This window comes from Stegostoma tigrinum, chromosome 22 (assembly GCF_030684315.1).
Source record: "Stegostoma tigrinum isolate sSteTig4 chromosome 22, sSteTig4.hap1, whole genome shotgun sequence".
NCBI lineage: Eukaryota > Metazoa > Chordata > Chondrichthyes > Orectolobiformes > Stegostomatidae > Stegostoma > Stegostoma tigrinum.
Window position 1 is genome coordinate 8,759,350 of NC_081375.1, and position 12,247 is coordinate 8,771,596.

The window sequence follows — 12,247 nt, forward strand, 5'->3', positions numbered from 1 at the left end:
GACCAGAATGTGGGAAAATGTGAAGCTGCTCATTTTGGAAAGAACTAAAGAAAGACGCATTGTTTACATTGTATTGCAGTTTTTCTCAAAGGAACTTGGGAGTATTTGTGCATGAAAGACAGAAAGCTAGTGCATAGGTGTCGCAGGTAATTGACCCTTATTTCAAAGGGGCTGGAACATAAGTGTAGGGAAGTCTTACTGCAACTGTACAAGGTGGTGTGCCTACATCTAGAGTACTAAAAGCAATTTGGTTCGCCTTTATTTAAGGCGATATCATTTCACTGAAGGCAGTTCATAAAAGGTTCACTAGGATAATCCCTGGTATGCAGGGATTGTCTTATGAGCAAATATTAAACCGTTTAGGACTCAACTCATTCGGGATTTATAAGAATGAGGTGACCTTGTTGAAACATATAGGATTCTTAAAGGCTTGACACACATGGGAGAGTCTAGGGCCAGAAAACATTGTCTAAGATTAAAAGGGTGCCAATTTAATAATGAAATAAGGAGGAATTTCTTATCTCAGAGGGCTAAGAGCTTTTTGAACTCCTCGCCACAGACAGCTGCGGGAGCACTGTATATTTAAGGCCAGCAAATAGATTCTTGACCAGAAGGGGAATCAAGGGTTATGAATTCGAGCAGGGAAGTAGAAACAAGGAGTGTCAGCTCAGTGACAAAGAGTGTCAATTCCTAGTGAGTGGCACAGCAGGCTCAAGAGGCCAAATGGCCTGTTCCTGTTCCTATTACTTATTGTCTTACGAAACAAAATGCTACCTTTTCAAACACTAATTATAAGACAGCAGTGTCTCATTTCAGTCCACAGTTTAAAAACAAAGCGCAAAATAAAAAACTACAGTCCTTACAGTAAAAACATTGAAAAAAATTGGTAAGTGCAGAAACGGGAAAGATAATTTAGACAGAAAGTTGTAGACAATCATGCAAATGCTTTTAAATCCAGCTCCAAATGCTGCTGCTCTTTTTTGACCTCATAATAGCAGTACCAAATTAATTCAAGGCACTTGCTCCTTGAGATCCTCTAGCATGTTAGACTCAAAGATCCAAGAATCTGATCCACTGTCCTCAACTTGCTTATTTGTTTCAAGTGATCGTCTTTATACAAGAATGTCAGCTTGATCAACAGAAGAACATACATTGGACGTAGCAGTTGCAGATTCAAGATTTTGAAGACTTTCACACATAATCTAGGTTTCGCTCAGAGGCCAAACTAAAGGATTGCTACGCTGTATGGATGAGATTCACCACTCAGGTCTCATCTAGTCTTTAAAATATCCCATTGCACTTTTTAAGGAAGAACAGCAACATTGCTCCTGTCTTGTAGTCAAAACTGATCTTTCAACCAACATGCAAATACATTATCAGTTAATTCATCTTGAGCGACCTTGCTGTTGGCTGTCATGTCAACCAACAAATGGCAGTGTTAAAGGTAACACAGTTAAAATAATTACTTTAATATGAAGCATTTGGGACATTTTTAGGGGAAAGGCACTATCCAAATACAAGTTACACTTTACTTTCATTCCATGTAGTTATTTATTCATTCCACGTCTTATATGAGTATTTTAATGCAAAAATGGATTAATTTCAATTCTAGAAAGCAATGACCCTGTTACTAACAGTTGAAAACACACAAAACAAAGTCGTTTTTAAAAACTCAAAAGGGGGTCAATGCTACTAATGCAAAAGCCCCTTCTTTGTGTTTTAAGAATCACAGAATTGTTACAACAGAAAAAGAGATTGTGTCTGCACCAGCTCTCCAAATGAGCTCCATTCTCCCAGTTTATCCCTATCGTCCTGCATATTCTTCAAAGAAAGAAAACAGTCCAAATTCTTTATCAATGTTTCAATTGAACCTGTTTCCACCACACTCTCAAATTGTGCATTCCAGGCTTTAACCACATGATGTGTGAAAAGTTGAGTGTCTTTGTTTTTTAACCAATTACCTTGAATATGTGACCTTTCATTTCTTCCTTTCTACTCCATCCAGGAAGCTCATGATTTTGAAAATCTTTATCACTACCTTGCTCAACCTTCAGTTCTCCAAGGAATACATTGGTAACTTTTCAAATCTATCTTTGAAACTTAGTTCCCAAGAACCATTGTCATCTTTGAGGTTGGTTGGCTCACTGAGCTGGTTTGTAGTTCCACAGGCATTTCGTTACCGTGCTGGATAACATCATCAGTGCAGCCTTCACTGAAGTGTTGGTATGTTTTCCCGCCTAGTTTTTAAACTCTGGGGTCCACTGAGTTGGACTGCCTCACTTCCGGTTTTCCTTTGTAGCGGAGCGTACATGGGGTCGAGTTTTGTGTGTTTATTGATGGCTTTCTTCGTAGAGTACCAGGCATCTAGGAATTCCTGTGCCTATCTCTGCCTACCCTGTCCCAGGATTTTGGTGCTGTCCCAGTTGAATTGGTAGTTCTCCTTATTCATGTGGATTGAGATGAGTGAGTATTGGTTGCATCTTTTTGTAGCCAGTGTGTGTTCCTGTACCCTTGTTGATAGTTTCCTTCCTGTTTGTCCGATGTAGTGCTTCGCACGGTCTCTGCAGGGGATCTTGCAGATGACATTGGTCCTGTCCAAGGCAGGGAGTGGGTCATTAGTTTGGGTGAGCAGTTGTCATAGGGTTGATGTGGGCTTGTGTGGCACTCTGATGCCCAGCAGTTACAGGATTGTAGTGGTTAGTTCCGATGTGTTCCTGATGTAGGGTGGTGTGGTGAGTGTGTCAGGGCATGTAGTTTCTTCCTGATGTTGTTGGAGAATGCATCTTCTGACCCAGTTTTTGGGATATCTATTATCCTTGAAAACCTGGAAGAGGTATTCTTCTTCTTCTTAGTTCTGTGTTGCTGCAGTGTGTCATCTTTTCTACACTCCCTTTCGTACTTCCACATCCATTCTAACATGCAACAGTCAGACCTGCATGCAACACCTTCAGCAGAGGTCAAGCCAGCAATTCATATAAATTCAACACATTTAGATCAGAAAGATCAATCAAAGTCTGAACACAATCATTCAGTCATTTCATTTTTAATCACAGAATCATTATTACAGTACCAGAGGCAGCCACTCAGCCCATCGTGCCTGTAGTGGCTCTATTGTCTAGCATCAATCTCTTGTTCTTTCCCCATATTGCTGCAGAACATTGCTATCTTTTTTTTCTTGATCCATTCACGGATGAGGGAGTCACTGGCTAGGTCAACATTTATTGCCCATCCCTAATTGCCCAGAGGGCAGTTATGAGTCAATTACATCATTGTGGCTCTGGAGTCACATGTAGGCCAGGGCAGGGCAGGGAAGGATGGCAGTTTCCTTCCCTAAAGGACATTAGTGAACCAGATGGGTTTTTCTGACAATCAGCAATGGATTCATGGCCATCATTAGACTCTTAATTCCAGACATTTATTGAATTCAAATTCCATTATCTGCTATGGTGGGATTCGAACTCAAGTCCCCAGAACATTACCCGGGTCTCTGGGTTAACTGTCCAGCAATAATGCCACTAGGCCATTGCCTCCTGAGGCAAAAACAAAATTCAATGCCTTCTTGAATGCCTCAATTGAATCTGCATTGAAAATGCATTGCGTATCTTAACACCTCACTGTGCCAAAGCTTTTCCTCACATTACCCTTGCTTCATTTGTACATTACTTCAAATCTATGCCCTTTCATTCTTGTTGATTTTACAAACAGAAATAGCTTATTTATCCTGCCCAGCCTCCTCATGATTTTGAAAACCTTTAATCAGATCTGCTCTCAACCTCTTTTCTGCAGTGTAAAACATACCCAACTCCTTCAATCTATCCTCACAGCTGCATTTTCTCATACCAGGAACCATTCTTGTAAATCACTTCTGCACTCTCCCCAGTGTATTTGCATCTTTCCTATAATGTGGCATCCACATTATACAATATTCTAGCTGAGATCCTCCAAATGTCTTGTACAAGTTCAACATTACTCCCTTGCTCTTGTATTCTATACCCCTATGAACAAAGCCAAGAACATTGTATGCTATATTTATTGCTATCTCCACCAGTACTACCACCTTCAATGATCTGTGCTGATATACACCCAGATCCCTCTGCTCCTCCACTCCCTGTTTCGTATTGTCTTTCAGTACTTTTCCAAACAAAGTTCAACACCTCAAACTTTACTGCAGTGCATCTCATCTACCACATCTTCACCCACCCCACCAAATTGTCAATGTCCTTTCCGAGTTCATCAAATTACAATTCTTCCAAGCTTAGAGTCATCTGCGAACTTGGAAATTGACCCCATTCACCAAGCCCAGATCATTTAGAAATCAGGCAAAGCATTTAACATCAGTACAATGTAAATTCAATGCTAATCTTTACGTATGATGACTAAAAACTGTTTCACCCAGACAAACATAGCATAATTAAATATAATGAACAGAACAGCAGAGTTTGTGTTGATTTTCAATAATATTCAGAAGAACCTGAAAACATATTTGAATATGCTTTGCAATTCAACTCAATTCCAATCATAAGTCCACCATTAAAGGAATTTACACCATTTTTTTCGTAGCACATGTAAACTAAAAGTAAGGGCAATTGCCTAGATAAAGGGCTCAGGATTGCTTAAAAGAAATACGACTGGTAAATGAAGTTTACTTATATTATAAATTAAACATTAACCACGTGAGCACAAATCTAAGTCAGGAATCATGTTGCCTAGGTATGTGGCTCCTTCAGGGAGTTGACAAAAGCTTATTTTATTAAAGGCTCTTGGATCATCAGACTACGTATGCACCAGTTCCAATGAGAATTTTAATTCCTTGCAGACTAATCATAGCTTTCTTGTCCAAGGTTAAAGACTGAAGTCTGAAAGAAGGAAAAGATAAACAGAAACATCTACAATAGGTACACATACTAGAATTCCTGTTCCAAAAGTAATGTGGAAGTGCCTTACCTACCAGGACTGCACTGTTAAATTTTCAGGGACTACTGCCAGTGATTCCCATATTCCAAGAAGGCATTTTTTTTTTAAATAAACTCCAGCAGAGAAGAAATTTAGGCACCATTCAGCCAATATGTTTCCTTTCTGTACAAATAAGATCCAGTTGGAAAGTGTAGGCAGTTTGGGATATCCTTCAAAAGTGAATAAAGTTCTGAGTCGAGTAGGAAGAACAACACAAATACTCGTGGCTCTAGGTATTCTAAAACAAAGTCTCTTTCTATGATCATCTTGATGCAGTAGCATTCTTCAAGGTAGAAGATTGTGGGTTTAAGACCCATTCCAGAGTCGAGAATGTAATGGAAGCTGACATAAATACAGCATTGAGGAAGTGCTGCTCTGCAGAAGATATCATCTTTGGAATGATGTATTAAAAGAACGGCCTGTCCACCCTTTCAGAAAGATGCAAGAAATGCCACCGCACTTTACAAAGAATGGAAAGGCATTCTCCTGGTGTTTTCAGCAAATTAATCCCTCATCCAACAATATAAAAACAGACACTCAACATTTACCAATCATTGAAGAAAACTGCTGGAGAAACTCAGCAGGTCTGGAAGCATCTGTGAAAAGAAAGCAGAGTCAATATTGCAGGTCTAGGGACCTTTCTTCATTAGATACATGGCATACTTCAAACATTATTTAAATTATTGCAAAGTACATTCATCTTGAGGACATCAAATACAAATACAATTACAAAAGAGAAACACAGGAGGCTGCTGAGCAAGGTGAGGGCCCATGGTATTTGAGGCGAGCTACTGGCTTGGATTGAGGATTGGCTGTCAGACAGAAGGTAGAGAGTTGGGATAAAAGGCTCTTTTTCGGAATGGCAACCGGTAACGAGTGGTGTCGTGCAGGGTTCAGTGTTGGGACCGCAGCTGTTCACCTTGTATAAAAGCTAAAGGGTCTAAAAATTGATAAATCTCCTGGCCCCAATAGGCTACATCCTAGAGTACTGAGGGAGGTGGCTGAGGAAATAGCAGAGGCTTTGGTCGTGATCTTTCAAAAGTCACTGGAGTCTGGGAAAGTCCCAGATGATTGGAAAATTGCTGTTGTAACCCCCTTGTTTAAGAAAGGATCAAGACAAAAGATGGAAAATTATAGGCCGATTAGCCTAACCTCAGTAATTGGTAAAATTCTAGAGTCCATTGTCAAGGATGAGATTTCTAAATTCCTAGAAGTGCAGGGTCATATTAGAACAAGTCAGCATGGATTTAGTAAGGGGAGGTCGTGCCTGACAAACCTGTTAGAATTCTTTGAAGAGGTAACAAGTAGGTTAGACCAGGGAAACCCAGTAGATGTTACCTGTCTAGACTCGCAAATGGCCTTTGATATGGTGCCTCACAGGAGGCTGCTGAGCAAGGTGAGGGCCCATGGTATTCGAGGTGAGCTACTGGTTTGGATTGAGGATTGGCTGTCAGACAGAAGGTAGAGAGTTGGGATAAAAGGCTCTTTTTCGGAATGGCAACCGGTGACGAGTGGTGTCGTGCAGGGTTCAGTGTTGGGGCCGCAGCTGTTCACCTTGTATATTAATGATCTGGATGAAGGGACTGGGGGCATTCTGGCGAAGTTTGCCCATGATACGAAGATAGGTGGACAGGCAGGCAGGACTGAGGAGGTGGGGAAGCTGCAGAAAGATTTAGGCAGTTTAGGAGAGTGGTCCAGGAAATGGCTGATGAAATTCAATGTGAGGAAATGTAAGGTTTTGAACTTTGGAAAAAAGAATACAGGCATGGACTATTTTCTAAACGGTGAGAAAATTCATAAAGCAGAAGTACAAAGGGATCTGGGAGTGTCGGTCCAGGATTCTCTAAAGGTTAACTTGCAGGTAGAGTCCAGGATTAAGAAAGCGAATGTAATGTTGTCGTTTATTTCAAGAGGGTTGGAATATAAAAGCAGCGATGTGCTTCTGAGGCTTTATAAAGCTCTAGTTAGGCCCCACTTAGAATACTGTGTCCAATTTTGGGCCCCACACCTCAGGAAGGACATACTAGCCCTGGAGCGTGTCCAGCAGAGATTCACACGGATGATCCCTGGAATGGTAGGTTTAACGTATGATGAACAGCTAAGGATCCTGGGATTGTACTCATTAGGGTTTAGAAGGTTGAGGGGAGATCTAATAGAAACTTACACGATAATGTACGGCTTAGAAGGGGTGGACACTAGGAAATTGTTTCCGTTAGGCGGGGAGACTAGGACCCGTGGGCACAGCCTTAAAATTAGAGCGAGTAAATTTAAAACAGAAATGAGACGACATTTCTTCAGCCAGAGAGTGGTGGGCTTGTGGAATTCATTGCCACGGAGTACAGCAGAGGCCGGGACGTTGGATACCTTCAAAGCAGAGATCGATAAATTCTTGATCTCACAAGGAATCAAGGGCTACAGGGAGAGTGCAGGAAAGTGGAGCTGAAATGCCCATCAGCCATGATTTAAATGGCGGAGTGGACTTGATGGGCCGAATGGCCTTACTTCTACTCCTATGTCTTATGGTCTTACAATCCAAGCTTTTCTTTATTTCCTTGCTTATGAAATCAAGACAGAAGAAAGTCTATGAATTAGAATGCTTTTCCCAGTTTGCCTAATAATCATGTGGAACAGATTTCTAGCCAATGTATTTAATCCCAAGTCAATCCTGCCACAGATTCTGCTCACTCAGAGCTGGCTCTGAAGAAGCTGGACTAGTGTCAAGTACTATGCACAGTGTAAATAAAGGGTGACTTGGTGACAGGATACCAGCCTCTGTGGAGTTATTTCAAATTATTTTCTTTAAAAAAGAGGACGGTTATAAAGCAGGCATCATTAAGCAGTTCTTGTAAACAAGGTGGATCTTCTGACTACATAACTATGTTGTCCAATTTTCTTGTAATCTTAACCTCAGAAGTGCATGCCCTGGAGTTTCCAATAACAGGCATCCCGGCATCTTTCCGAATAAAATCTCAATATCTTACCAACTTTCATTGCACTGTCAGATCTGTACTGCAATGTGAACTATATACCAACTTTCAAACTCACCTCACTTTGATCACTTAAAGCAACCTAAAAAGTGACTTCAACACTAATTCTGGTCTAATTCAAAACCTCATCCAGGAAGCGAGAGACCAAGTTTTAATCAACTACAAGTCCTATGACAAGTCCAAACAAAGCAGGGGAGACAGAGATATAGTGGTAACATCACTTGATTTATAATTCACAGACCCAGTTAATGCTCAAAGCATGGTTTCAAATCCCATTATGGCTTCTGGTTGAAATTAAATTCAATGAATAAAATCTAGAATTGAACACTGATCTCTGTACGACCACAAAAAGTACTAGAGTTTCACAAAATATTTCATACAGCTGGCATTAGCAGAGAAGAGAGTAAGATAAAAGGTGGTGAAATTAGCGTGGGGGAGAAAGAAATTTCAAAACCGAGTTAACCTGCATGTATGCAATACATGGAATATAGTAAGGAAAGTTGGAGAGTTACAGAATAAAAATTGATGCTGTGATTCTGAAACAAAAACAGAAATTGCTAGAAAAGTTCAGTAGGTCTGGTAGCATCTGTAGAGAGAAAGCAGATAACGTTTTGGGTTGAGTGACCCTTCCTCAGAACCCTCTGTTCTGCAAAAGTGATTTACAAGAACAGTTCTAACTAAGTGAAACTTCAACGGTGGAGGACAGATTGATAAAGTTGCGACTGTTTTCCCTAGAGAGAAGAAGCTGAGAGGAGATCTAATTGAGGTTTGCAAAATCATAAGCAGGGTAGTCAGAGTAGACAGGAAGAAGCAGATTCCACTTGTAATAGAAACAGTAATGAGAGGATAATTTTAAAGTAATATACAAATGAAAGAAAGGTTGATGCAAATAAAAGCTTTTTCACGTAGCGAGTAGTTAGGGTATGAGATCCACTGCCTGGAAATGTGGCGGAGAAAGGTTCAATTAAATCGTCATGAGAGCAATGGAAGTCTTTTTGAATAGCAATGGTATGTGATTGACTGGTTGACCACTTTGCAGAACAACTAAGTTTTGTCTGCAAAAATGACTCTGAGCTGCCAGTTGCTTGCACTTCAAAACACCACTGTGTTCACTGGTCAATATCTTTGTCTCCAACCTGTTGCAGTGCTCCAGCAAAGCTCCGCACAAGCTGTAAGAAAAGCTTATTTTCCACTTATGGGCCCTGTGGTCTCTTGGACTCCACACTGAGTTCAATAATGTTAGGGCCTGAGCAACCTCTTCCGTGTCCTTCCCCCAACCCTTGGCATCACACCTATCTATTGTTAGCCACTAATAGTACCCATTAGCAACTACTGATTCTTCAAAGCTGACTATTACCCATTCCTTTCTGCCCAGCTGCTGTTCTCTCTCTGGGCTCCATCTCCACTCATCATTTCCTCCTTACCCCTCCCCCCACCTTCAGCATATATAACAACCTTTCCTTGCTATAATCAGTTCTGAAGGAGGATCACTGGACCGAAAATGTTTACCCTGGTTTCTCTCTATAATGCTGCCAGACCTACTGAGCTTCTCCAGCAACTCCTGTTTTGATGACGTAACTGAATCTTAAAATTTCAGTCAAATGATTTGCACAATTGAAGGAATATGCAAAACTATAGTGCATTTCTAAATTCAGATTTCAGGGCAAAGTAAAAAATCATTAGCTCTTTCTATTTTCCACTCGAAATGTTACTTACCCACAAATTATAAGTGACTATATTTCTTAAGTGTTTTAATAGAACACTGGTAAGTAGCTGCCAATTGAAAAGCGCTCTACATTGTTTTTCCTATATGACTTGTCAATAAGCGGAAAGTAGCAATTTCAATTTGAGCAGCATGGAAACACATCCTTCGGTCCAATTCATCCATGTCGACCATGTTTCCTAAACTGAACAAGTCCCATTTGCCTGCATTTGGCGCATGTCCCTCCAAATCTTTACTATCTCTGGACAGGTATATAGATAGGAAGAACTGCAGATGCTGGAGAATCTGAGATAACAAGGTATAGAGCTGGACGAACACAGCAGGCCAAGCAGCATCAGAGGAGCAGGAAGGCTGACATTTCAGGCCTAGACCCTTCTTCACCTTCCTGCTCCTTTAATTATGCATGGCCTGCTGTGTTGATCCAGGTCTACACCTTGTTATCTTATATACCTGTCCAAATGTCTTTTAAATGTTATAAATGTGCTTGCCTCTACCACTTGGGTAATATGGTGGTTCAGTGCTCAGCACTGCTCCCTCACAATTTCAGGGACCTGGGTTCAATTTCACCCTTGGGTGACTGTGTGGAGTTTGCACATTCTCCCCGTGTTTGTGTGGGTTTCCTCCAGATGCTCAGATTTCCTCCCTCAGACCAAAGATGTGCAATTACTTGGGTTGGCCATGTTAAAATTTCCCATAGTGTCCAGGCTAGGTGGATTAGCCAAGGGAAATGCAGAGTTACAAGGATACTGTATGTGGTGTGGGTCAAGGTGGGATGCTCTTCAGATGGTCAGTGTGGATTTGCATGGCCAAATGGCCTGCTTCCACACTGCAGGGATTGTGTGATTCTATGACTTGCTCTGGCAACTCATTCCACATACACAGCACCCCATGTGGAAAAAGTTACCCTTCAGGTCCTTTTAAATCTTTCATCTCTCGCTTTAAAGCTTTGCCCTCTAGTTTTGGAGATAAGACCTTAGCTATTCACCTTATCTATGCCCGTCATGATTTTATAAACCTCTTTCAGATCATCCCTCAGCCCTCTACACTCCAGGGAAAAAAAGTCCCAACCCATCCAACCTGTCCTTATAATTCAAGCTTTCCAGACTCACTAACATCCTTGTAAATCCTTTTTTGCACCCTTTCCAGTCTAATAAGTTTCAATAGCAGGGTGACCAGACCAGAGCTGTATGCTGTATTCTAAACGTGGTCTTACCAATGTCCTGAACAACTATCACATGAACTCCCAACTCCTGTATTCAATGTTCTGGCAAATGAAGGCAAGCGCACCAAACACCTTCATAAGATTTACTCTTAGCCTAACTTTAAAGAAGACAATGCCAAAAATGAAACACTTGCACTCATATATTTTACTGTTATGTTAATAGTAATATTTCCTACATCTGATCTGCATGAAGAACTTGGTGAACAAAAATGTGATGTTACCTTGCCATTGTACGTGTGTCTTCGCCTGCAATAAAACCACAAAACAGTAACAATCAGTATACCAGGAATGTAAATTGCACAGCTCAGAAACATGGGGGCAATGATAACCATCTGCTACAGGGGAACACCTACATACTATCACCATGTATGAATGGGTCAGCATTATATTTAATAACTAAAATATGTCTTGCAAGTCAAAAGATGGTCGTGATAAGAATACTACAGATCTACTGTTAAAAAGAAATTACACAATTCTAAAAGAGATCGTAGGAACTGCTGATGCTGGAGAATCTGAGATAACAAGGTGTAAAGCTGGATGAACACAGGCCAAGCAGCAGAAGCACAAAAGCTGATGTTTCGGGTCGAGACCCTTCTTCAGAAATGGAGAAGGGGGAGGAGATTCTGAAATAAATAGGGAGAGAGGGGGAGGCGGATAGAAGATGGATAGAGGACAAGATAGGTGGAAAGGAGATAGACAGGTCAAAAAGGCGGGTTGGAGCCAGTAAAGGTGAATGTAGTTGGGGAGGTGGGGAGGGGACAGGGTCAAGGAGGCGGGATGAAATTAGTAGGTAGGAGACGGGGTTGGGGTTTGAGGTGGGAGGAATGGTTAGGGAGGGTGGGACGAGCTGGTTTGGGATGCGGTCGGGGGAGGGGAGACTTTGAAGCTTGTGAAGTCTACATTGATACCCTTGGACTGCAGGGTTCCCAAGCGAAATATGAAATGCTGTTCCTGCAGCTTTTGGGTGGCATCATTTGTACAATGCAGCAGGCCCAGGATGGATATGTCATCTAAAGAGTGGGAGGGGAAGTTGAAATGGGTCGTGGAGGTGGTGTTGTTTGTTGCGAACTGAGCATAAGTGTTCTGCAAAGCGGTCCCCAAGCCGCCGCTCGGTTTCCCCGATGTACAGGAGGCCTCAATGGGAACAACAGATACAGTATACCACATTAGCAGAGGTGCAGGTGAACATCTGATGTGAAAGGTCTTCTTAGGGCCTGGGATGGAGGTGAGAGGGGACGTGTAGGGGCAGCCTGCAATTGCAGAGAAAAGTGTCTGGAGTGGTAGGGCTGGTGGGAAGTATGGAGCAGACAAGGGAATCACGGAGAGAGCTGTCCCTCCAGAAAGCAGATAAGGGTGGGAAAG

General features: G+C 41.6%; 1 protein-coding gene across 3 annotated transcripts in view; it reads right to left on the reverse strand.

Moving 5' to 3' along the window:
• cep112 (centrosomal protein 112) overlaps positions 1-12,247 on the reverse strand; it is a 473,221-nt gene that overhangs the window by 390,497 nt on the left and 70,477 nt on the right. For all 3 annotated transcript variants that reach the window (XM_059653621.1, XM_059653619.1, XM_059653620.1), the window contains one exon: positions 11,107-11,131. In XM_059653621.1, coding sequence (XP_059509604.1) covers positions 11,107-11,131 — 25 coding nt within the window. The remainder of the gene's footprint in view (positions 1-11,106; positions 11,132-12,247) is intronic.